Source organism: Carcharhinus amblyrhynchos, chromosome 2 (assembly GCF_965287045.1).
Source record: "Carcharhinus amblyrhynchos chromosome 2, sCarAmb.v2.hapA, whole genome shotgun sequence".
NCBI lineage: Eukaryota > Metazoa > Chordata > Chondrichthyes > Carcharhiniformes > Carcharhinidae > Carcharhinus > Carcharhinus amblyrhynchos.
In genome coordinates, this window is record NC_137325.1 from 21,965,576 (window position 1) to 21,989,012 (window position 23,437).

The 23,437-nt window shown below is 43.0% G+C and overlaps 1 protein-coding gene across 2 annotated transcripts in view; it reads right to left on the reverse strand.

The window, feature by feature from the left end:
* Positions 1-17,730, reverse strand: part of pik3r4 (phosphoinositide-3-kinase, regulatory subunit 4) — a 79,492-nt gene extending 61,762 nt beyond the window's left edge. The window contains exons 1-3 of one of the 2 annotated variants that reach the window (XM_080203397.1): positions 15,380-17,730; positions 2,903-3,036; positions 689-1,271 (exon numbers count right to left, since the gene is read on the reverse strand). In XM_080203397.1, the coding sequence (XP_080059523.1) occupies positions 689-1,271; positions 2,903-3,036; positions 15,380-16,109 (1,447 nt within the window). In that variant the 5' untranslated portion in view covers positions 16,110-17,730. The remainder of the gene's footprint in view (positions 1-688; positions 1,272-2,902; positions 3,037-15,379) is intronic. The other variant, XM_080203404.1, reaches the window with a different exon arrangement.
* Positions 17,731-23,437: the final 5,707 nt, after the last annotated feature.

Here is a 23,437-nt window from a genome sequence, read left to right on the forward strand (position 1 = left end):
GGCAACTATAAGCTAGCCAGTTGAGCTCACACAGTCATTCATTTTAAAGTGACATATATTCATATGCAAGAACCCACTCTCTGCAAACAAAAGAAATACGTTCAAATCTTGCCCCTTGTTTGAATTATCTGGGAACTTGAGGAGTCTATAGTTCCTCACTGTTTTCTCAATGGCAACACTGCATTGGTTAATGAGTCAACTCTAATTCAAATCAGTTCCCTTTTCTTCTGCACGATACATTTGCAGTAATCATTTGAAATTTGGCATGCTTGTGTTAGTCTTCAGTGCAAAGCAAAAAACGTAGTCAACGTCACTCTTTTCATCAATATTAAAATAAAGTCACTGAACCATTCTCTATGTCAAACTTATTATTTTTAAGAATACCATTATATTGTTATATTTAGTGTTTCTTAATTCTGTTGTAGTAGACAAGATGCTGTAAACAGCAATGTGAAATGAAATATTTCCACAAATGAGGTAACAAAAAAGGAAGGCATAAAATCCATGAAAATGACCAAAAAATTGTTTAGTTTCTCAAAGGCACTCCTTCCTTACTTTAAAGAATTTTAAACACAAAGATTGTCCCTCCTATTAGATAAAGCAAGTCCACTGGGCACATACATACAAATAGTGCATAATAGAAACCCACTACAGAATAAAGATGAAATTTTCAGATTACAACCCTTACCTGCATATGCCAATCTGACAAGAGTTGCTTCATCCTGAGCTAAATGTGCAATACCTGGTAAAATGTATTCAGGGTAAATATTGACATCATTGCGTGGTACCTCTTTCACAAGAGCCAAGACTTTTGTCAGTGTTCTGACTGCCTCAGCTCGCACTCTTGGTATGAGATCATTGGCAAAATGCAAGAGGTAAGGTGTTATACGATCAAGCAGAATCTCACCACTTAGTCTCGGTGCTAACTGGAGAATCAGTTCCAAAGCAGCTAGTTTAGAATCACAGTACTTGAGTGTTTGTAAGCAAGAGGTGATAACAGACACCAAAATAACCAAACCATGCTCTTTGGTTTCTCCATCATTTTTCTCAATCTGGTTTTCTCCACAAACATTTTGCAGAATATTTTCTAGATCTTTCCGTATTACCAGGATACGTTCATCTGCGGACTGAAAGGTCTCTTTTGCAAACTGTGCCATGTATGGCTGCAGAAAAGTGTAAAACAGTTCTGGGAAAGCTCTGCCCCTTTGTTGTTTAAGATATTCTTCTGCTGTTAAACGTGCATCAGGGTCACGCTGAATCATCTGACCGACCTGTAATATAAGAACAGCAATTATCTGATCTTATAAAATACAACCATGTAGTAAGAGTAGCTACTGCTTAAAGATAATGGACCAAGCTAAATGAACTCCAAATATAGGGACTAACTTTATTATTCCCATGGTACAGAGGTAGCACTAAAACTTTAATCAATAACTATGATAAACTTCATAATGCTCTGTAGATATTTGATTTTTTTTAATATTTACCTATTATGTGACTGCATAGCCTTTCAAACAAAGATGGTGTTTTGATAGAATGGTCAAAGGATTGCCAGATCAGTAATCCAGGAAGTACAATTGAGATCTTGCAATGCTTCTCTGTGGAAAAGCACTGCCAAATGTAGCATGGCATATACCTGAAGATTCTAAATTCATTTCAGTCAGTACTGAGTAATTTGATTTCAAGCAGTGGAATCAGCCTTGTTCTAAGGTTGGGTGGGAGTAAGTAAGTAAATAAATAAATAAATAGGCCATGGTCATTGCTCTATGATTAGCTAATGGTTGCCTTGGAAGTAGCTTGAATACAAGCACAAGGAAAAGGATGAAGCTTATTTAAATTGCTGTCCACAGTAATCTGTGATCATGCACAACCACATCTGCATTTAAAGAATGGTCACTGCAAGAAAGGCTGCCAATAGGCCATGGAATTGTAAACCAACAACAATCCTTGAGACCAAAATGGTGAGGGGGGGAGGTGGGATTCAAATTTTACACCAGAGATATGATTACAAAATCTTTTAGAAGTGCAAAATAATTTTGTGCTTACATCTTCAGTGGAAACGCTACAATAGTTACAGTGGTAGAATGTTTATTATACTGTACTTAATGTATAGTTTATGAGTGCAAATCCTACCATGACATGTAAACATAGATTCAATAAGTTTGGTTATTTAAAGGCTAGCCCCAGAAAAGTGACCAAGGATAGATCATATAAAACAATGGAAACAAAAACAATATTGCAGGACCTGCTGAGATTTTCCAACATTTTTTGTTTTCATTTCAGATTCTAGCATCCGTGGTAATTTGCTTTTATCGCAGTATGAAACAACTGGTTCATGTGAGGGACAGGAACCTATCATTCACTCTTACTCAGATGCAATTAAATTTGAAGCACAAAAAAAACTTAGTTGTCAAGGCAACTATAGATGAGCTATAAATAAGAGAAATACCCACATCCTGAAAATAATTTTTAAAATTGTAAGTGCACTTATAGTGAAGTGCAGCATATTTTCTTATATTGTAGAGTACAACTATTGCAAAATGGTACACCTTCTATTCAGAATACTATCCCACCAATGGAAGAACACATACATGATACAACTTAGTTGTTTAAATTACAATGTTAAATTTGCTTAATTTACTCAAGTGTTCAACAGCCACGGTTAACTGATTCCCTGGTATATAAACCATAAAACATAATATGCATAATGGCTAAGTGTAGTCTGAAATTTTGAGATGAGGTCTTCCAATAATGTTACAAACTCTCTGCACATATTTCTATGTTTTAATCCCTTCCTCAGCATTCTATTTGAGTTATATTTTTTAAAAGATTCATATTTGCTCCAGCAGATCACAATGCTTTCTGCAATAATAAGCATTTTGAGTCGCTAGTTTATGCTTACCAGACCTCTTATGTTCACGTCCTCAATCTTATTCAGCACCTGCTCATGGGAAAAATGTCCATTCCTGTAAGCCAGCAGCTGAGATAGGTCAAACATAGGCACTCCCTCTGTGAACAACTCTGCAATAACACACCCTATACATGATAACAAAAAAAGTTTGAGCGACATAGATATTACATGTAAAAATATGTTTAATGCGCACACAAATATTTGCAAAACTATCATATACTGCATAAACTATAGAAAACTTTCTAACTACTAAACAGCATAACAAAGTTTTTAATCTGCAACTGCTTCCTTAACCTTTGATTCTTTGTGCATGCAAGCTACAGGTAAACTCATTCAATGCAGTCAAATTTTTTCCCTCAGCTTGAAAAAAAACTTTGCAATTACTCTTAAAACGTACGGTCTAATCACACTAAATCACAATTTCTATCGCAAGGAAACTCTTTAGCAATTAGGTAGATTGGAATAAATTAATGCAGTTTAGAATTTTGTTCCACATGTCAAAATGTTTTCAAATGCTATTTGTTTGTGTTAACTAAAGGCTGCATTGATAATTACAAAATGAGTAAATTACCATATGAATGAATGATGGCCCATTTTCTAATAAACTATTAAAAACTAAGATTAATATTCTGTGGCCTTTCTACAGACCCCTGCACTGTTTTCTCAAAGTTTCTGCTCAAGTAATTAACACTGGTTAACATCAAGGAAAATAGCTTTGAGTTAATGGAGCGGAGGTTCTGTTTTAGACGTAATCGGCTAACTGCATTTGTTTTACAAAGTGGTTTTTCCCCCTCCAATTTTATCTAATTTACATACAGCAAATGTAAAATCTACCTTAAAATGGCACAATTGAGCAGTATTCGATTTTTTGTAAATGTTGTTTCTTTAAATGTATTAAGGATTTAACCTGATGCAGTTTGGTTAATGCAGTTGGAAATAAATTTAATCACTATCTGCGAGTAACCTAATTTTAAATAATTGAGAATTACTTTAAAAACCATGGGATCAATTATACTGTTGTACAAGTAATCAGTTTCTTTGTAAATAAGAATATTTTCCTATGGTTTTAAAACTTGTTTGTTAGTGCCCTCCCATCCAAAAGAACTAGCTTAATTTTAATAGCTACCTCAAAAGCCTGCAACGGTGATTATACAACCTAGGATGTGACCAATTTTGTGGGTTATGCGAGTTTCTAGTGGAATATTTTTAAAACAACATGAAAAACAAATTCAATTTGTGTAGGACGAAATTTGCACTTGAAATTTCACGTTTGTGTGTGCTGGTGTGGCAAATTTAAAATGAAAATTCCCAGCCAATTAATCCATTAGCTTGAAGAGGAGGAATTAATAAGCATAAATATAGTCATTACCTATAGATTCCAGATTAATTTGGTACAAGTTAAAACAGCTTTTAAACACTGGGCTAAAATAACACAGCAATCTAGTTTCCCAATAAATCATTTAGTGTTTAAAGCAAAAATTTTCACAAAAGAGATGTAATGGTCAAAGCAAATACTTAATTTTACAGTTATTTGTAGCTGTTTAATGTTTAGCATGCCAAGGTGCCTTAAAAAAGGCAGCTGCTGACTATTTCAATATATTATGGATCGTAAGAAGTAGTAGATATAGGCCATTCAGCCTATTAAGCCACTCATTAAGAACATAAGAACATAAGAAATAGGAGCAGGAGTAGGCCATCTAGCCCTTCGAGCCTGCCCCGCCATTCAATAAGATCATGGCTGATCTGTTGTGGCTCAGTTCCACTTTCCCGCCCTCTCCCCATAACCCTTAATCCCCTCTCTTATCAAGAACCCATCAACCCGCTTCTTAAAAATATTTAGCGAGGCAGCCTCCACCACTTCAACGGGCAGAGAATTCCAGAGATTCACCACCCTTTGAGTGAAGAAGTTCCTCCTCAACTCCGTTCTAAACCGCCTCCCCTTTATCTAGAGGCTGTGCCCCCTAGTCCTACTGTCTTTTTTGAGCGGGAAGAGTCTCTCAACCTCTATCCTATCCATCCCATTCATCATCTTATACGTCTCAATGAGATCTCCCCTCATTCTTCTAAACTCTAACGAGTACAAGCCTAGTTTATTCGGCCTCTCCTCATAGCTCAATCCCCTCAACTCCGGTATCAGCCTAGTAAACCTCCTCTGCACTCCCTCCAGGGCCAAAATATCCTTGCGCAGGTGCGGCGCCCAAAACTGCACACAGTACTCCAGCTGCGGCCTCACCAATGCCCTATACAGCTGCAGCAAGACCTCCCTACTTTTATATTCAATCCCCCTCGCTATGAAGGCCAGCATCCCATTCGCCTTCCTGACCACCTGCTGCACCTGCAAGCTGGGTTTTTGCGACTCATGCACAAGGACCCCGAGGTCCCTCTGCACCGTCGCCTGCTGCAGTTTTTCGCCACGTAAGTAATAGTCCTTCCTACCAAAGTGGACCACCTCACACTTGCCAACATTAAATTCCATTTGCCATTTCCTGGCCCATTCGCCCAGCCTATCTAGATCCTTCTGCAGACTCTCCACACCCTCCGCACAATTTGCCTTTCCCCCAATCTTGGTGTCATCAGCAAATTTCGACACCCTGCACTCGGTTCCCTCCTCCAGATCATCTACATAAATGGTAAATAGCTGAGGCCCCAGCACCGACCCCTGGGGCACCCCACTAGTCACCAACCGCCAATCCGAATAGCACCCATTGACCCCCACTCTCTGCCTCCTATTTGACAACCAATCCTCTATCCACGCTAACACCCTACCCCCAACTCCATGTCCCCTGACCTTCTGCAATAACCTCTTGTGAGGTACCTTGTCAAACGCCTTCTGAAAATCCAGAAAGACCACATCCACCGGCTCTCCTCTATCCACTGCCCTAGACACATCCTCATAGAACTCCAGTAAATTTGTCCGACACGACTTCCCTTTAATGAAACCATGTTGCGTCCGCCCTATCAAGCAATTCCCTTCAAGATGCCTCGCAATTTCCTCCTTAATGACGGATTCTAACATTTTACCTACCACAGACGTTAAACTAACCGGCCTATAATTCCCCGCCTTTTGCCTGGCACCCTTCTTAAACAACAGCGTAACATTAGCCGTTTTCCAATCTTCCGGCACTTCCCCGGAATCCAGCGACGTCTGGAAAATAACCACCAAGGCATCCACTATCACCTCCGCCATTTCTTTCAGAACCCTCGGATGCATTCCATCCGGTCCTGGGGACTTGTCCACAATCAGCCCCTCCAGTCTGTCGAGCACCGCCTCTCTAGTAACAGTAATGTCATTAAGACCCTCCATTCCTACCACCTTTCCATCGCTAACACCCGGCAAATTATTCACGTCCTCCTCCGTGAAGACAGAAACAAAAAAGTTATTCAAGACCTTAGCCATATCCCCATCCCCTACCACTAGCTCCCCTTTCTCATCCTCTAAAGGACCAACGTTCACCCTAGCCAGCCTCTTCCTTTTTATATATTTATAAAAACTCTTGCTGTCCTTTTTTATATTAAGTGCTAGCCCAGCCTCAGCTTCTCCTCCCCTCCTTTATCAACTTCTTTGTCAATCTTTGTTGACATTTAAACCTTTCCCAATCCTCTTCTCGCCCACTGCTCTTAGCTACTCTAAATTCCTCCGCTTTTAATTTAACACTTTCCTTCACCTCCTTCGTTATCCACGGCTTATTACCTCTCTTCCTACTGTCCTTTTTAACCATCGGAATAAATTTCTGCTGAGCACCAAGAAAGATCTCCTTAAAGATCCTCCACTGCTCCTCAGCAGGCCTACTTTCCAACGCACTCCCCCAGTCCACATTCGCCAATTCTTCTCTCATCCTACCATACTCCCCTCTATTCAAACAAAGGACGCGTGTCCGGGAACCCACTTTCTCCTCCTCCATCTGCACCAGAAACTCCACCATACAATGATCACTCTCTCCAAGAGGATCCTTCACCGCAAGGTCCCTAATTCTACCCGCCTCATTACATAGCACCAGATCCAAGATAGCTCGCTCCCTCGTCGGCTCCAACACACACTGTTCAAGGAAATTATCCCGGCAGCATTCCAAGAACTCCTCCTCGAGCCCACCTCGTCCAACATGGGTCGACCAATCAATATGCAGATTGAAATCTCCCATAACTACTGCCGTCCCATTCCTGCATGCCGCACTTATTTGCGCGTTAACAGCCCGCCCCACCTCCAGATCATTATTCGGGGGCCTATAGACGACACCCACCAGCGTCTTCCTCCCTTTGCTGTTCCTAATCTCCACCCACAACGATTCCACGTTCTGCTCTTTGGCTCCGATATCATCCCTTGCTACCACCTTGATACTATCCTTAATCAGCAGAGCTACGCTACCCCCTCTTTCCTCCTGCCTATCCTTCCTAAACACTTGATAGCCCTGTACATTCATCTCCCAGTCCCTGTCACCTTGCAGCCACGTCTCTGTAATGGCCACCAGATCGTATCCATTTGTGTCGATCTGCGCCACCAGCTCATCCACTTTATTCCGAATGCTTCGTGCATTCAGATAAAGCGCTTTCATCCCAGCCTTCACCTGGACCCTATTTGCCGTAACGCCACCAATTGGGACATCCTTGGCCTCTTCCCTTACCTGTACCCTATCCTTAACTTTAGACCTCGTAGCGTCACCTACCCTCGCACCCTCCCCCCCCCTAATTAGTTTAAAGCCCTGTCTACAGTCCTCTTTACTCGATTCGCCAACACTCTGGTCCCAGCACGATTCAGACCAACCCCATCCCGCCCGAACAAGTCCCACCTACCCCAATACTGGTGCCAATGCCCCATAAATTCGAACCCATTCCTCCCACACCAATCCCTGAGCCACCCATTCACTTCCTTTATCCTGTCAACCCTACGCCCGTCTGCACTTAGTTCAGGCAGTAGCCCAGAGACGACCACCTTGTCGGTTCTACTTTTTAATTCCATTCCCAGCTTCTCATACTCCCTCCCCAGATCCTCAGTCCGCACTTTGCCTACGTCGCCGGCACCCACATGTACTACAACAACCGGGTTCTCACCCTCCCACTCCAGGTTCCTCTGCAGCCCAGCTGCGACATCCCGGACCCGAGCACCAGGCAGACAACACACCCTTCTGTGCACTTTGTCATTGTGACAAAGGACAGTGTCAATACTCTTCACCCCACTATCTCCAATCACTACTACGTTCCTTTTCCCCTTCTCTTTGCCTATGTCCTGCTGCATCACTGTACCGTGTGCAGTTTGCTCACCAACCTCACCTGCCTCGTCCTCTTCCAGACTGGAAGCAAGAACCTCAAACCTGTTATGCAGATTAAGAGGCTGAGGCCTCCGCTCCTCACCCCCCTTCCTCCTCCCAGCAGCCCCCTTTTGTCCCTGACCCTTAGATTTAGCCAGTCTAGGGGCACCCTCTCTCCCCCTGATGAGCCTCAGTGTCTGTAGCTCAGAGGCCAGCTCATCCACCTTGAGCTGGAGCTCCTCCAGCAACCTGCACTTACTGCAGACATGGTCACTGGGAAGGACCCTGGCGTCCGCCAGTTCCCACATCATACAGAAACCACACATCACATGCCCCTCCATTATTCACTGTAATTTTTTATGGGGAAAAAATTTTTTTCCTTGTTTCTTGCTGTAGTAGTTTTGAAAAAAATTTTTTTCCTTGTTTTTTTCTCAAACAAACTCACCTGGCCTTTTTCCTTCAAGCCCTTTTTGATATTAAGCCCTATTAACTCACTCTGCTTCCCACTCACTCCGCTGCCCGCTGTCTACACCAGGCCTCCTTTTAAACCTGGCGCTGATTTAAAGCAGGCTGGTCCACAAATGCCTTTTCACCACACCCTCAGAATTCTTAAAGCAGTAAATACAATAAATACAATAAATAAATGCTTTAAACAGTTCTACAAAGAGTAAAGTGCTTTAAACTTATTTTAAACAGGTTTTTAACAGGTAAAATCTTAGCTCTCTCTCTCTGCTCCTGATCCTCAGCCTTTTTCAGCAGCCAGCCACCACCACTCTGGGGAACAGAATTCCAAAAACTGTCAAACCTCAAAAGAAATTCCTCCTCATCTCCATTTTTCAAACCGTGCATCCAATTCTCTCCTTCAAGCATCTACAATGTCAAGTCCCCTCGGAACTTGTATTTCAATTTCATCTCTCTTTGTTCTAATCTCCAAGTCAAATCTGTGAACTCTTTCTCGAAAGACAACCCATTCATCCCAGGAATCAGCCTACTGAACTCCTTTGAACAACTTTCAATACATGTTCATTCCTCAAGTAAGGAGATGACAACGGTACACAGTACGCATTCCATTTTCTTTATAATTGCATGCTGAACTTGTGTTTTTTTGTCTAGAATCAAACAATAAAGAGAAAAAAAATGAAGTAAGGATGGATTTTTAAAATATATATTTTGGGGAATATCATGTTATTCTGTAATGAAGGCCATGTATGTAAATTATATAATTAAGATGAGACAAGATTAATGGAGACAGATTATCAGGGAGAATTGGGAGATGAAAGGAACAGAGATGTTAAATGCATACGTTTATATTGAAGCTAGGGTCAAGTTAACTTATAAGTAAATAAGTTTAGAAAATTGTCTGTGGGGCCAAATTCCCTCCAATTTGATTTTCAAGTTTGCTGATGACACCACCGTACTGGGTCGGACCTCAAACATCGATGAGACAGAGTGCAGAAATGAGATAGAGAATCTGGTGAACTGGTGCAGCAACAATAATCTCTACCTCAGTGTCAACAAAATGAAGGAGACTGTCATCAACTTCAGGAAGCATAAAAGAGAACATGCCCCTGTCTACATCAGCAGGTAGAAAGGGTCAAGAGCTTCAAGTTTTTAGGTGTCCAGATCACCAACAACTTGTCCTGGGCCTCCCCATGCCAACACCATAGTTAAGAATCATAGAAACCCTACAGTGCAGAAAAAGGCCATTCAGCCCATTGAGTCTGCACCAATGACAATCCACCCAGACCCTATCCCCATATCCCTACATATTTTACCCACTAATCCCTCTAACCTATGCATCCTGGGGCACGAAGGGGCAATTCAGCATGGCCAATTAACCTAACCCACACATCTTTGGACTGTCAGAGGAAACCAGAGCACCCAGAGGAAACCCACACAGACACGGGAAGAACGTGCAAACTCCACACAGACAGTGACCCAAGCCAGGAACTGAGCCTAGGTCCCTGGAGCTGTGAAGCAGCAGTGCTAACCACTGTGCTACCATGCTGCCCGGAAAGCCCACCGATGCCTCTACTTTCTCAGAAGACTAAGGAAATTTGGAATGTCAGCTGCAACTCTGACCAACTTTTACAGATGCACCATAGAAAGCATTCTTTCTGGTTGTGTCACAGCTTGGTATGGCTCCTGCTCTACCCAAGACTGCAAGGAGGTCCAAAAGGTCGTGAATGTAGTCCACTCCATCACTCAAACCAGTCTCCCATCCGTTGACTCTGTCTAGGCAAAGCATAATTAAGGACATCATGCAACCCGGACATGCTCTTTTCCCGCATCTTCCATCGGGGATAAGATTCAAAAGTCTGAGGTCACATACTAATCGACTCAAGAACAGCTTCTTCCCTGCTGCTGTCAAGACTTTTGAATGGACTTACCTTGCATTAAGTTGATCTTTCTCTACACCCTCGCTATGACTGGAGCACTACATTCTGCACTCTCTCATGTCCTTCTCTATGAACAGTACGCTTTGTATAGTGTGGAAGAAACAATACTTTTCACTGTATTAATACATGTGACAATAATAAATCAAGTCAAGATAGCGAAGGACTTAACTTCTTTTTCCAGGTGTTATGTTTCGAAGGGGAATAAAAGTCTTTTGCAAGGGGAAGATTATTCAATTTTATTTGACCCAAAAGGGGAGACAATAGGAAAAACATGAGTTTACATTTTGTAAAAGTTCAAAGAATTGTTGAGAACAATGGAATCAAAGATAGAAGGGGAAAAGAATATTTAAGATGAGGTACTGAGTTGAATTGAGGTTGGCTGCATAGAGAAACCCACCTCGCAAGAGCATTGTGTTGGGAGAAGTTGCAAAATTTGAATCAGCTATCCAGTCAAGTCAGACGAACCTTGAGTTTCAGTAAGCAGTCTTGTTTCTGAAGTTTCTTGGATTTCTACAGCAGAGCAGAAGTAAGTTTGGAGGGTCATGTGTATACTTTTACTACAAGAACTGCCGTTTGTTTTGGGTAACATTACTGGATTTTATAGTTATACATCTATAAGGGAGTGCTGCCTGGAAGATGTTTACTTGTGCATCTGACCCAAGTAGGCTTTGTGTGTGGTGTTTTGCAAGACTATTTTAATTGTATAACTGCAATTTTACATGCTTACATTTTATTTTCTTGTTAATAATTTTTTTAAATCCCAAAAGTAATACTGGAATTGCTGAAATCAGGAAGTTTCTTCTCATTTTTAGAATACAAAAAGAGGGATTATGGGCTGCAAGTCGAGTTTTCCTCTGGGATTTAGCATACTCAGCAACTGATATCTGCTGTGGTCATAACAGCATTTATCAACTTTTATTGGAGTTGGAAGCAGCTATCAACTTTCAAGCTGACATAGAAATGAATGACTTTATAGTAATGAAGTTATTTTCATCAGATGTGTACATATAGTTTTAGTGGAAATTCCAAATTTGAGGACTGATTGAAGGGTTGAATTAATGGTTATAATGCTTAGCTTAATTCATGTTAGGTACGTACAGGAAAAATGTGAAGAGAATACAGAACTTTGTAAATAGAATACAAAACCCTGTACGTAGCAAACATTTTAGAATGTTTAGTATTGGACTATTCGATGAATATTTGAAGCACCAATAGCTGCTTGACAGTTCACAGAAGGATGTGGCGTAACATTATACTAAATTTCTAAAATGACATCGGCGAGTGAAATGTGTGACAGTTTAATTAGGTGCAATGTAAATTGAACAACAGAAGTCTGAAGAATTAGAGACTGCCAAGCAAGAAGGTAGCACCATAGTAATAAACACTGATATACCGTAAGCGATTGTGTTTTTAGATACAGACTTAAATTGGAAGTATAAAAATATTAACCATAATTTGTACTGAATAAATTGCAACGGGTTAATTTTGACAGACAATAATTGTGATCTTCAAAACTATTAGAGTACAAAACCCCAAGGTTTTTGTTTCATGATCATATTGCTCGACTTTGCAAGTACAATGAAACAATGTAACTGTTAGAAATACATCGAATTGTATCCTATTCAGTCCTCATTATCATTAGAATGAGCTCCAGGCTTAAGAGAGTCAGTGCAGAGCTGCAGTTACTTCGTGGAGATCTACTGTGTCTTTACTTTGTTTAATTGAATACATTTATGTATGATGACATCTGGGCCAAATCATAGAAATAACTCAAACCCCATCCATTGTTCAATATACACAGACGACCTGGAGGAGGGGACCGAGTGTAGGGTAACAAAGTTTGCTGATGACACAAAGATGAGTGGAAAATCGAATTGCATGGAGGACGCGGAAAGTCTGCAGAGATTTGGATAGGCTGAATGAGTGGACGAGGATCTGGCAGATGGAGTATAACGTTGGCAAATGTGAGGTTATCCACTTTGCAAGGAATAATAGTAAAATGGACTATTATTTAAACGATGAAAAATTACAACATGCTACTGTGCAGAGGGACCTGGGGGTCCTTGTGCAAAAATCGCAAAGACTCAGTCTGCAGGTGCAGCAGGTGATCAAGGCGGCAAATGACATGTTGGCCTTTATCACGAAGGGGACGGAATATAAAAGCAGGGAGGTCTTGCTGCAATTGTACAAGGTACTGGTGAGGCCGCAACTAGAGTACTGTGTGCAATTTTGGTCCCCTTATTTGCGAAAGGATATATTGGCCTTGGAGGGAGTACAGAGAAGGTTCACCAGGCTGATACCGGAGATGAGGGGGTTAGCTTATGAGGAGAGATTGAGCCTGTACTCTTTGGAGTTTAGAAGGCTGAGACATAAGATAATGAAGGGGCTAGATAGGGTAGAGACAGAGAGATTCTTTCCACTTAGAAAGGAAACAAGAACTTGAGGACACAGCCTCAAAGTAAAGGGGGGGTCAGTTTAGAACAGAGTTGAGGAGGAACAACTTCTCTCAGAGGATGGTGAATCTCTGGAATTCTCTGCCCATTGAAGCGGTGGAAGCTACCTCGTTGAATATGTTTAAGTCACAGGTAGATAGATTTCTGATCAATAAAGGAATTAAGGGTTATGGGGAGCAGACGGGTAAGTGGAACTGAACCACTTTCAGATCAGCCATGATCTTATTGAATGGTGCGGCAGGCTCGAAGGGCTAGATGGCCTACTCCTGCTCCGAATTCTTATGTTCTTAACTGCTTTAAGGGGATGATGACACCATCTTAGCACCAGTAACAATAGCTGGTCATTGACTTAATTCCCTTGGTACTGCAAGAGGATCACATGTTTATTTCTAAGTACACAAATAAGGCAACTCACCATCATCTTCTCAAGAACTATTTGGAATGGACAACAAATGTTGGTCTAACCAGTAACATTCACATCCCAGTAATTTTTTTTTAAAAAAATGGCTCCTACAGCAAAGTCATCAAAACTATATTCAGATGCTAGATTTATAGTGGATGATGCGTCAACATAAATTTCACCAGCTCAATCTACAATGCAATCTACTGACATATTTAATCTAGTTCCTTGACAACATCGCACTATCCTTTTGCACCAAGAACTGAGTTTAAATCTGACAAAGGCTGAAAATATTAAATCCAGCATTCTCTCTCATCAAAAGGATCTATTTGATGAGTTTAAGTTTACGCTTTCCTGGCACCTTTGCCGACAATACTGTTGTTTTGCTTCTTTCCTCATTATTTTCAAAGCCCCCAAAACACTCCTCTTTATGTGATTATGTGTTGCGTGTCCCTCTATCTAGTTTATAGCACTCGCTCATGGCATGGCCTCACAACACTGTCCTGTGACTTATTCGTTCAGAGTTTTACACATGCCTGGCCAAATAGTGCTCATTTCTCAATGGTTGCACAAAATATGTCAGTGAAAAGATGACAAACCATTCACTGAAGTGATCACAGGAATCTCTAGTTACAATATCCCCACATTACTTTGGAAACACAGTTCTTCCTAAAACATGAGTAATTACAACAGGACAAATAGATACATTAGTTAAGACATATGAGATACTTGCCTTCATTAGCAGAGACATATAGAAACTAAGGGGGGGTGATGGAGCTGTATAAAACGCTTGTTTGGCCATAGCTAGAGTACTGTGTGCAGTTCTGGACAGCACACTATAGGATATGACTGCACTAGGAAAGGTGCAGATGTTTACCAGCTTGTTGCCTGAGCTGAGGCATTTCAGCAATGAAACTGGTTAGGCTGGGGTTGTTCTCCTTAAGAGCAGAGGGAAGGCTGAGAGAGGACCTAATTTGAGGTATGCAAAATTACGAGGGACATAGAGAGGTTGGATGAGAAGGAACTTCTTCCCTTAGTAGAGGGATCAATAACTGGTCCCCACTCACCTGACGAAGGAGCAGCCCTCTGAAAGCTAGTGGTGTTTACTACCAAATAAACCTGTTGGACATGAAGCTGACATGAGACTTTTTACTGTGTTTAAGAGGCAGGACAGTTAGAGGAGATTTGAAGAAAAGCTTTTTCACTAAGGATGGTAGGAATCTGAGACTCACTGTTTGAAAGGGTGGTAGAGTTGGGAAGCTCAACATTTAAGAAACATTCAGATGAGCACCATTGCATACAAGGCAAAGAACCAACTGCTGAAGAATAGGATAAGTGCTTGATGGCTGGCACAGATACAATGATCCAAAAGGTGGCACGATGGTTAGCACTGCTGCCTCACAGCACGAGGGACCTGAGTTCAATTTCAGCCTCAGATGACAGTCCGTTTGGAGTTTGCATGCTCTCCCAGCGTCTGCGTGGGTTTCCTCCCACAGTCCAAAGATGCACAGGTTTGGTGGCTTGGTCATATTAAATTGCCTCTTAGTATCAGGTGGATTAGCAGGGTAAATATGTGGGATTACGGGAAGGGGGCATTGTTGTTGGTGGAGGTTCAACGAGTCAAATGGCCTTTCTTCTGCACTGCAGGGGTTCCATGACCTCTCTTTATGCTGTAAAACTCAGAATCAATAAAGAATCATTTGTTTCAAAACCAACCAGCTCTGTTCGAATGGAACTTAAACAGAAAATGCTGGAAAATTTCAGCAGGTCTAGTAGCATTTGTATGGAGAGAAAAGAGCTGATGTTTGGAGTCGGGATGACCCTTTGGTCATCTGGACTAGAAACGTCAGCTCTTTTCTCACCACACAGATACCGCCAGGCCTACTGAGATTTTCCAGCATTTTCTCTGTTGGTTTCAGATTCCAGCATCCGCATTAAATTGCTTTTATCCTCTGTTCAAATGGAAATGTTACCTGCGGAGAAGATGTCCATGGCTGGTTTCAGTTCCCCCCTAGTCCTCTGGTTGTTGTGAGTCAGGTCCACCAGCGGGGTGGTCGGGTCTCTGGCCGCTTCCAGCTCGGTGCTGAACATGGTCCCGTCCACAAAGCGCTCGGGGGCGATGTAGCAGGTCCTCCTCCTGGAGGTGTCGAAGAAGTAGTTGAAGTCGGCCGGGTTGTCCTCGGGCAGGTAAGTGGGCTTGAAGCTGGCGAAGTCAGTGAGCAGCAGCCAGTTCCAGCTGGTGACCATGACATTCTCGGTCTTGATGTCGCCGTGGCGGACGCCGGCCCGGTGGGCCTGCTCCAGGGCGGTGAGCAGCTGGAAGGCCAGCCAGCGCTTCTCGGCGTTGCCTAGGAAGGGCCGGGTACTGATGCGGTCGTAGAGGTTGTCGCGGGCGTACTGGCGGAAAAGCAGCGCGGCCCGCTCGCTGAAGCTGGCCCGCTGGAAGGGCGCGCAGTTGGGCGCGCCCTGCAGCCGCTGCCGCAGCTCCTCCAGCTCCTGCTTGTAGGCGGCGAGCGGCAACGAGGGGTCCTGCACGGCGAACACCTTGACCACCGCCAGGCCCTCGCGGTGCTTGGCGCGGGCCACCTTGAAGAAGCGTGTGCTGCCCAGGCTCTTGTCATACTCGAACTCGTGGATGTCGGAGAAGTAGCTGTCCACCGAGAGGATCTGAGAGGGAGCGATGCCGGCCAGCTGGTTACCCATGGCAACGGGGGGTGGAGGGGGAGGCTAGCGCGAGAGCAGGCGGCCGTTTAACGGCTTTAACGGTTACGCGTTAGCACCGGCTCCCTTCCAGCTGCTTTCATTGCCCGCACCCTCTTCTGTCTGTATCCCTGCCCCACTCCCAAAAGTCGCTTTCTTTTTAACAAGTTATTTAGTGCTTAAACAGTCCGACCACCAATTCGTCTTTTCCTCCTTAAAAAAAATTATTTCAACTTCGGCCGATCCAGAGTTTTCCCCCTTCCCACCCGAAATAAAACACAAGCCGCAGCGTTTGGATGCCGCGACGACCAGGAATCGTGTCAAGCCGATGGCAATGCGTTTGTCTTGACGAATTGGCGACGGGATGACTTTTCCGGTGGATTCCTCTCCCCTGCGTTGAACCCTGGAGGCAAATGGCGGCAGTTAGGATAGCAGTGCAAGGAGTGTTTTTGTTGCTATATGTGTGTGCGCGCTTAATCCTCCCCGCGGGTAGGAACTAAGTGCAGGGACCCGGGGGTAGGGCGGACGGCAATCCCGGGCGGACAGAGATAGACAACAGACAGACAGATGGAGGCTCAGTTGTGGCTGACGTGCGGAGTGGGCTGTGACCGGAGAATTCAGCTAAAGGCAACATACCGCGGATGCTGGAATCTAAATCAAAATCAGAAAATGCTGGAAAATCTTGGCAGGTCTGATGGGATCTGTGGAGAGAGAATAGAGCTATTCATTATTATCATTATTTTGTATATTGTGTTTGTGTCTTTATATGCCCAGTTTGTGAACTGGAATCCCACTCACATGATGAAGGGGGAACGCTCGGAAAGTTAGTGCATTTTGCTACCAAATAAACCTGTTGGACTTTGACATGGTGTTGTGAGACTCCTTACAGAGAGAATAGAGCTGGTGTTTCAAGTCGTTATAATTCCTCATTTCTGTGAAGTTATTTCAGTATCATGCATACATGCCCAGGTAATGATTGGTTATTATAACCATGTGAATATTATAACAAAGTGGAACTGATCCACTTCAGATCAGCCATGATCTTATGGCGGGGCAGGCTCAAGGGGCTGGATGGCCTACTCCTGCTCCTATTTCTTACGTTTTTATGTATGTGCATGCCAAGAATGTAATGAAATAATTTACATGTGTATTTAAACAGACCTAGTTGGATAAAGACAAGAGAATAACAATTCATAACTATTTATTAGTGGCACAAGTAGGCTTACATTAACATAGAACATTACAGCACAGTACAGGTCCTTCGGCCCTCAATGTCCAATTACAAGATCAAGCTATCCCCTATAATTCTGGAATGCTCCATGTGTCTATCCAATAACTGCTTGAAAGTTCCTAAAGTGTCGGATTCCACTATCACAGCAGGCAGTCTATTCCACACCCCAACCACTTTCTGAGTAAAGAATCTACCTCGGACATCCCTCCTATATCCCCCACCATGAACCTTATAGTTATGCCCCCTAGTAACAGCTACATCCACCTGAGGAAATGCACGTCCACTCTATCAATCCCTCTTATCATCTTTTAAACCTCTATTAAGTCGCCTCTCATCCTCCTCTGCTCCAAAGAGAAGCTCCCTCAACCTTTCCTCATAAGACCAACCCTCCAAACCAGGCAGCATCCTGGTAAATCTCCTTTGCACTCTCTCCAATGCTTCCATATCCTTCTTATAATGAGGTGACCAGAACTGAACACAATATTCCAAATGTGGTCTCACCAACGTCCGGTATAGCTGCAGCATATGGCTCTTAAACCTGTTAATAAACGCTAATGCACTATAAGCTTTCTTCACGGCTCTATCCACTTGAGTGGCAACCTTCAGAGATCTGTGGATATGAACCCCAAGATCTCTCTGTTCCTTCACATTCCTCAGAACCCTGTCGTTGACCCATAATCTTCATTCAAGTTTGTCCTACCAAAATGAATCACCTCACACTTATCAGGGTTAAACTCCATCCACCAGTTTTTGGTCCAGCTCTGTATCCTATCAATGTCTCTTTGCAGCCTGCAAGAGCCTCCACCTCATCCACTACTCCACCAATCTTGGTGTCGTCAGCAAATTTACTAATCCACCCTTCAGCCCCTTCTTCCAAGTTATTGATAAAAATCACAAAAAGCAGAGAACCCAGCCCAGACCCCTGTGGTACACTGCTGGTAACTGGCCTCCAGTCTGAAAATTTTCCCTCCACCACCACTCCCTGTTTTCTATGATATAGCCAGTTACTTATCCAATTGGCCAAATTTCCTTCCATCACGACAGACACCTCCAGACGCAGAAACATGCCCTCATAAGGACAGGATATGGCACTCTACTCATCGATTGACAGTTCTGATGCGCCACAGTGAAAAACCACACCGACGACCTCAGGAGACAAACACGGGACATGAAAGACAGAGTACCCTTTGTCGTCCAGTACTTGCCCAGAGCGGAGAAGCTACGACATCTTCTCCGGAGTCTTCAATACATCATTGATGAAAACGAACATCTCACCAGGGCCATCCCCACGCCCCTACTTCTTGCCTTCAAACAACTGCACAGCCTCAAACAGACCGTAGTTCGCAGCAAACTACCCAGCCTTCAGGAGAACGGTGACCACAACACCACACAACCCTGGCACAGCAACCTCTACAAGACATGCCAGATCATCAGCATGGATAACATCATCTCACATGACAGAGGGTAGTGGGGGTATGGAATGCTCTGCCAAGTAAGGTGGTGGAGTCAAACACACTAGAGTCATTTAAGAGTAACTTAGACAGGCACATGACTGGGTTGGAGATGGGTGGATATAGGAGATTGTTTTAAATAAGGGTCGTTAGCATTGGGGCGTCCCTGGTAAGGTAAATAGATATGGTACAATAATAATGTTTTTTTTTCCCTTTTCATTCACAGGTTATAAGTCGGTCCGCCTCGTGTCCAGCGAGGGGCATACACGCGATAGGTCGTACTGGGGCTGCTCTTGGTTGTTTGAGATTGGCCTAGTGCTTCATGTCGTTAGTGTGTGCCTAAACTGGACCAGATACTGGGCAAGACGACAGCTCAGTGACTATCGCTGATTGCTGTGCAGACACATGGATTTGGGCCGGTGTCTGTGGGAGTTTGCGCATTCTCCCCGTGCTTGCATGGGTTTTCTCCGGGTGCTCCGGTTTCCTCCCACACCCCAAAGATGTGCTGTTAGGCTGATTGGCAGAAATAAATTGTCCCTAAATCAGTTTCCCTCAATGTGGATGGCCACAAAACATTAGACAAGGGTCGTGGGTGGAGAGGGGGACTGGTGGTGTTGAGATGGCGGCGCGGGCTCATTGGGCCGAAGGGCCTGTTTCCCGGGCTGTTTTTGTTCTTTGTTCTTTGTGAGAACACCATCCACCAGCTACGGCACATACTCTTGCAACTTGGCCAACGTTGTCTACCTAATACGCTGCAGGAAAGGATGTCCCGAAGCATGGTACATTGGGGAGACCATGCAGACGCTACAACAACGGATGAATGAACATCGCTTGACAATCACCAGGCGAACACTTCAGTGGTCACGGGCATTCAGTCTTTGATCTTCGGGTAAGCGTCCTCCAAGGCGGCCTTCACGACACACAACAATGCAGAGTCGCTGAGCAGAGACTGATAGCCAAGTTCCGCACACATGAAGACGGCCTCAACCGGGATCTGGGGTTCATGTCGCACTATCTGTAACCCCCATGACTTGCCTGAGCTTGTAAAATCTCACTTACTGTCCTGTCTGGAGACAACGCGCATCTCTTTAATCTATGCTAATGTGTCTCCACTCACATTGTCTGCATCTTTAAGAATTGAATAGCAGGTTAGCTGCAAAGACTTGCATTCTAGTCAGTATTCTGTAAACTGTCTGTGTCTTTATATGCCTTTCTCTGATCAGAACCTTCCACACACCTGACGAAGGAACACCGTTTCCAAAAGCTTGTACTATCAAAATATTCCAAAAGGGATTACTATCAAATAAACTGGTTGGACTTAAACCTGGTGATGTGATACTTCTTACTGTGACTATCTGTGTGTCAGTGAGGGCACAAAGATCAAAGCTAAAGGCTCCACAATCTCATCCCTTGCTGCCCAAAGTATCCTAGGATGTATCCCATCTGGCCCAAAGGACTTATCCACCATCAGGCTTTTCAAAATTGCTAATATATCTTCCCTCAGAACATCTACCTCCTCCATCCTATCAGCCTGTATCACACACTCCTCCTCAAAAACATGGCACCTCTTCTTAGTGAACACTGAAGAAAAGTATTCATTCAATGCTTCACCTATCTCTTCTGACTCCATGCACAAGTTCCCACTACTATCCTTGACTGGCCCTAACTTCACCCTGGTCATTCTTTTATTTCTCACATAAGAGTAAAACGCTTTGGGGCTTTCTTTTATCCGACCCACCAAGGACTTCTCATGCCCCATCCTCGCTCTCCTAAGCCCTTTCTTTAACTCATTCCTAGCTATCTTGTAACACTCAAGTGACCCAAATGAACCTTGTTTTTTCATCCTTACATATGCTTTCTGTTTCCTCTTAAGAAGACATTCAACCTCCTTTGTGAACCATGGTTCCCTCACTCGGCCATTTCCTCCCTGCCTGCCAGGGACATACCTATCAAGGACATGCAGTATTTGTTCCTTGAAAAAGCTCCATTTTTCATTTGTGCCCATATCTGACAGTTTCTGTTCCCATCTTATGCTCCCTAATTCTTGCCTAATCGCATCATAATTACCCCTGACCCAATTACAAACCTTGCCCTGTTGTGTGACCCTATTCTTCTCCATTGCAATAATGAAGGGCACCAAATTGTGGTCACTATCTCCAAAGTGCTCTCCCACAAACAAATCTAACACTTGGCCCGGATCATCACCCAGTACCAAGTCCAATGTGGCCCCACCTCTTGTTGGCTTATCCATATATTGTGTCAGGAAGCTCTCCTGCACACACTGTACAAAAAGTGTCCCATCCAAACTATTGGATCTATAAGGTTCCAATCAATATTTGGAAAGTTAAAGTCACCCATGATAACTACCCTGTGACCTCCACACCTATCCATAATCTGCTTTGCTATTCCCTCCTCCACATCTCTATTACTATTTGGGGGCCTATAGAAAACTCCAAACAATGTGACTGCTCATTTCCGATTTCTAACTTCAGACCATGTTGCTTCAGTAGGCAGGTCGCCCTTGAAATGCCTTTCAGCAGCCATTAAACTATCCTTAATTAATAATGCTACTCCTCCACTCTCCACAGATGCTGTCAGACCTGCTGAAATTTCTCAGCATTTTCTGTTTTTGCACCAATTGAGCAGTTCCCCTGTCCTTGTGTACACTAAACACAGAGTTTTGATCGAGCTTGATAATCATTTATATGAGAAAAGAAAATACCTGGTACCCCCATTTATAGTGGGAATAGATGCTTGTTTAACAATAACCAGAAATGAATGCAGAGCTGGTCAAACAACAAAAACCGAAGGGTATTGGGCCCACAGAAGCTTTTTAGACTACGCTTCCAATGAACCATTTGATAACCCCAATCGCTCTTCATTTCTTTTATTCATTTGAGGGATATGGGTGTTGCTGACTGGCCAGCATTTATTACCTATCCCTTGCTGCCCTTGGAGGGCAGTGAAGATACAACCTTATTGCTATGGCTCTGAAGATACATGTAGGCCAGACCAGATAAGGACAGCAGATTTCCTTCCCTAAAGGACATTAGTGAACCACATGGGTTTTGCCAACAATCGACAATAGTTTCATGGTCATCAGTAGATTCTTAATTCTAGCATCTTTCCTAGCAGGATTTGAACTCGGATCAATTTGTTTTGATCTATGTGTATTAATTAACTCTTGTTAATGGTGAGGTACTGTATTCTGTTTAAATGCTATGTATGCGTGATTAAAATTAAATAAAACCTGGTCATACTTTTAAGTCTAATGGAATGATGTGCAGTATGGCCTAGATTTCGCAGTCAGAGGCAAAAGCAAGGGTGCTCGCCACTGACCTCAAATGAAGCTACCCATGAAGACCAAGCTATCTCTCTGATGTGGAATTCCCCTCTCCCAGTGGCATTTTAAATCTGGCACCAATTTAAAAGAATGTAAGGCATGCAGCATCAATGAAGTCAGCCACCATATCACTGCTGAGTCACATTGAAATTAAAAGCACTTGGCATGATAAATACAAATTTTCAGACAGTGAAATAAATTATGATTGGATTTCCTCAGGAACTAAAGAATAAACTTTTTTAAAATGTATGTTTATAATTATGGAGAAATTTGCCAATCCGCCCCATATAAAATTAGCTCTTCACATCCAGTGAGGCTGCTTAGCAGTAATTTTGAAGTTGTGCATTGTTAAAAAACTCTGCACCTGATTCAACAAGATTTTTTGTCAAAGCTTTTCACCTTGCACTCATCAGGACAATTTGCAAGAAGACATGTCAAGGGAACCAACAAATTTATAACTGAGTGCTGATTGGTTAACAAGTGGACTCTGGTAAAGGCGTTGTCATGGAAAATGCGCCAGTTGATGGTGTTATCACTAATTTGTTTTGAACTAACCACAGGAGACTCAGAATAGGTTATGATCACTTTACTTTCAAGCATATAGCAGGGAGGGCACTATTTCAGAGGAAGGTCTTTGAGACAGACTCTACCCAGCAGAAGAACCATGCAATATACATTGTAAGTCACATAGGCAAAGCATTACTTATATACCAACATTGTCTGCTTTTGGGTGTTATGTCAAACAATTTGCAGATGTTCACAAAGCAGTGTGTCTATCTGACTTTCTTATCTCCCTTTGACTCCTCATAATCTTTTCTGTAGAGCTCGTTGCTATGGCTTGGCCTTGCACTGCCAGCTTTGTCTGCTAATTCAAGCCATTTAAGTATTGCAGACATCTCTAGGCATTCTAGCTGGTCGTTCACCCACATAAAATCCAAAGATGTGCAGGTTAGGTGGATTTTCCATGTTAAATTTCCCCTTAATGGCAGGGGAGTAGCTAGGGTAAACACATGGGGTTGTGAGGATAGGACCTGGGTGGGATTGCATTCGGTGCAGACTCAATGGGCCGAGTGGCCTCCTTCTGCATTGTAGGATTCATGATTCTATGGAAGCAGTCTTTGCTTATATCAAAATGTTCTTTTCCCATAATTGTGGGATCTTACTTAAACTTTCTAACAGTTTTAAAGATTCCCTTTTCCCTTGCAATGAGACAATTAACCCTTTATAGAGATCTCTTAATAATCCATACTTGCTATTTACCCTAAGAAATTGTTGTAATAAACCATATACATTATTTCCCTCTCAT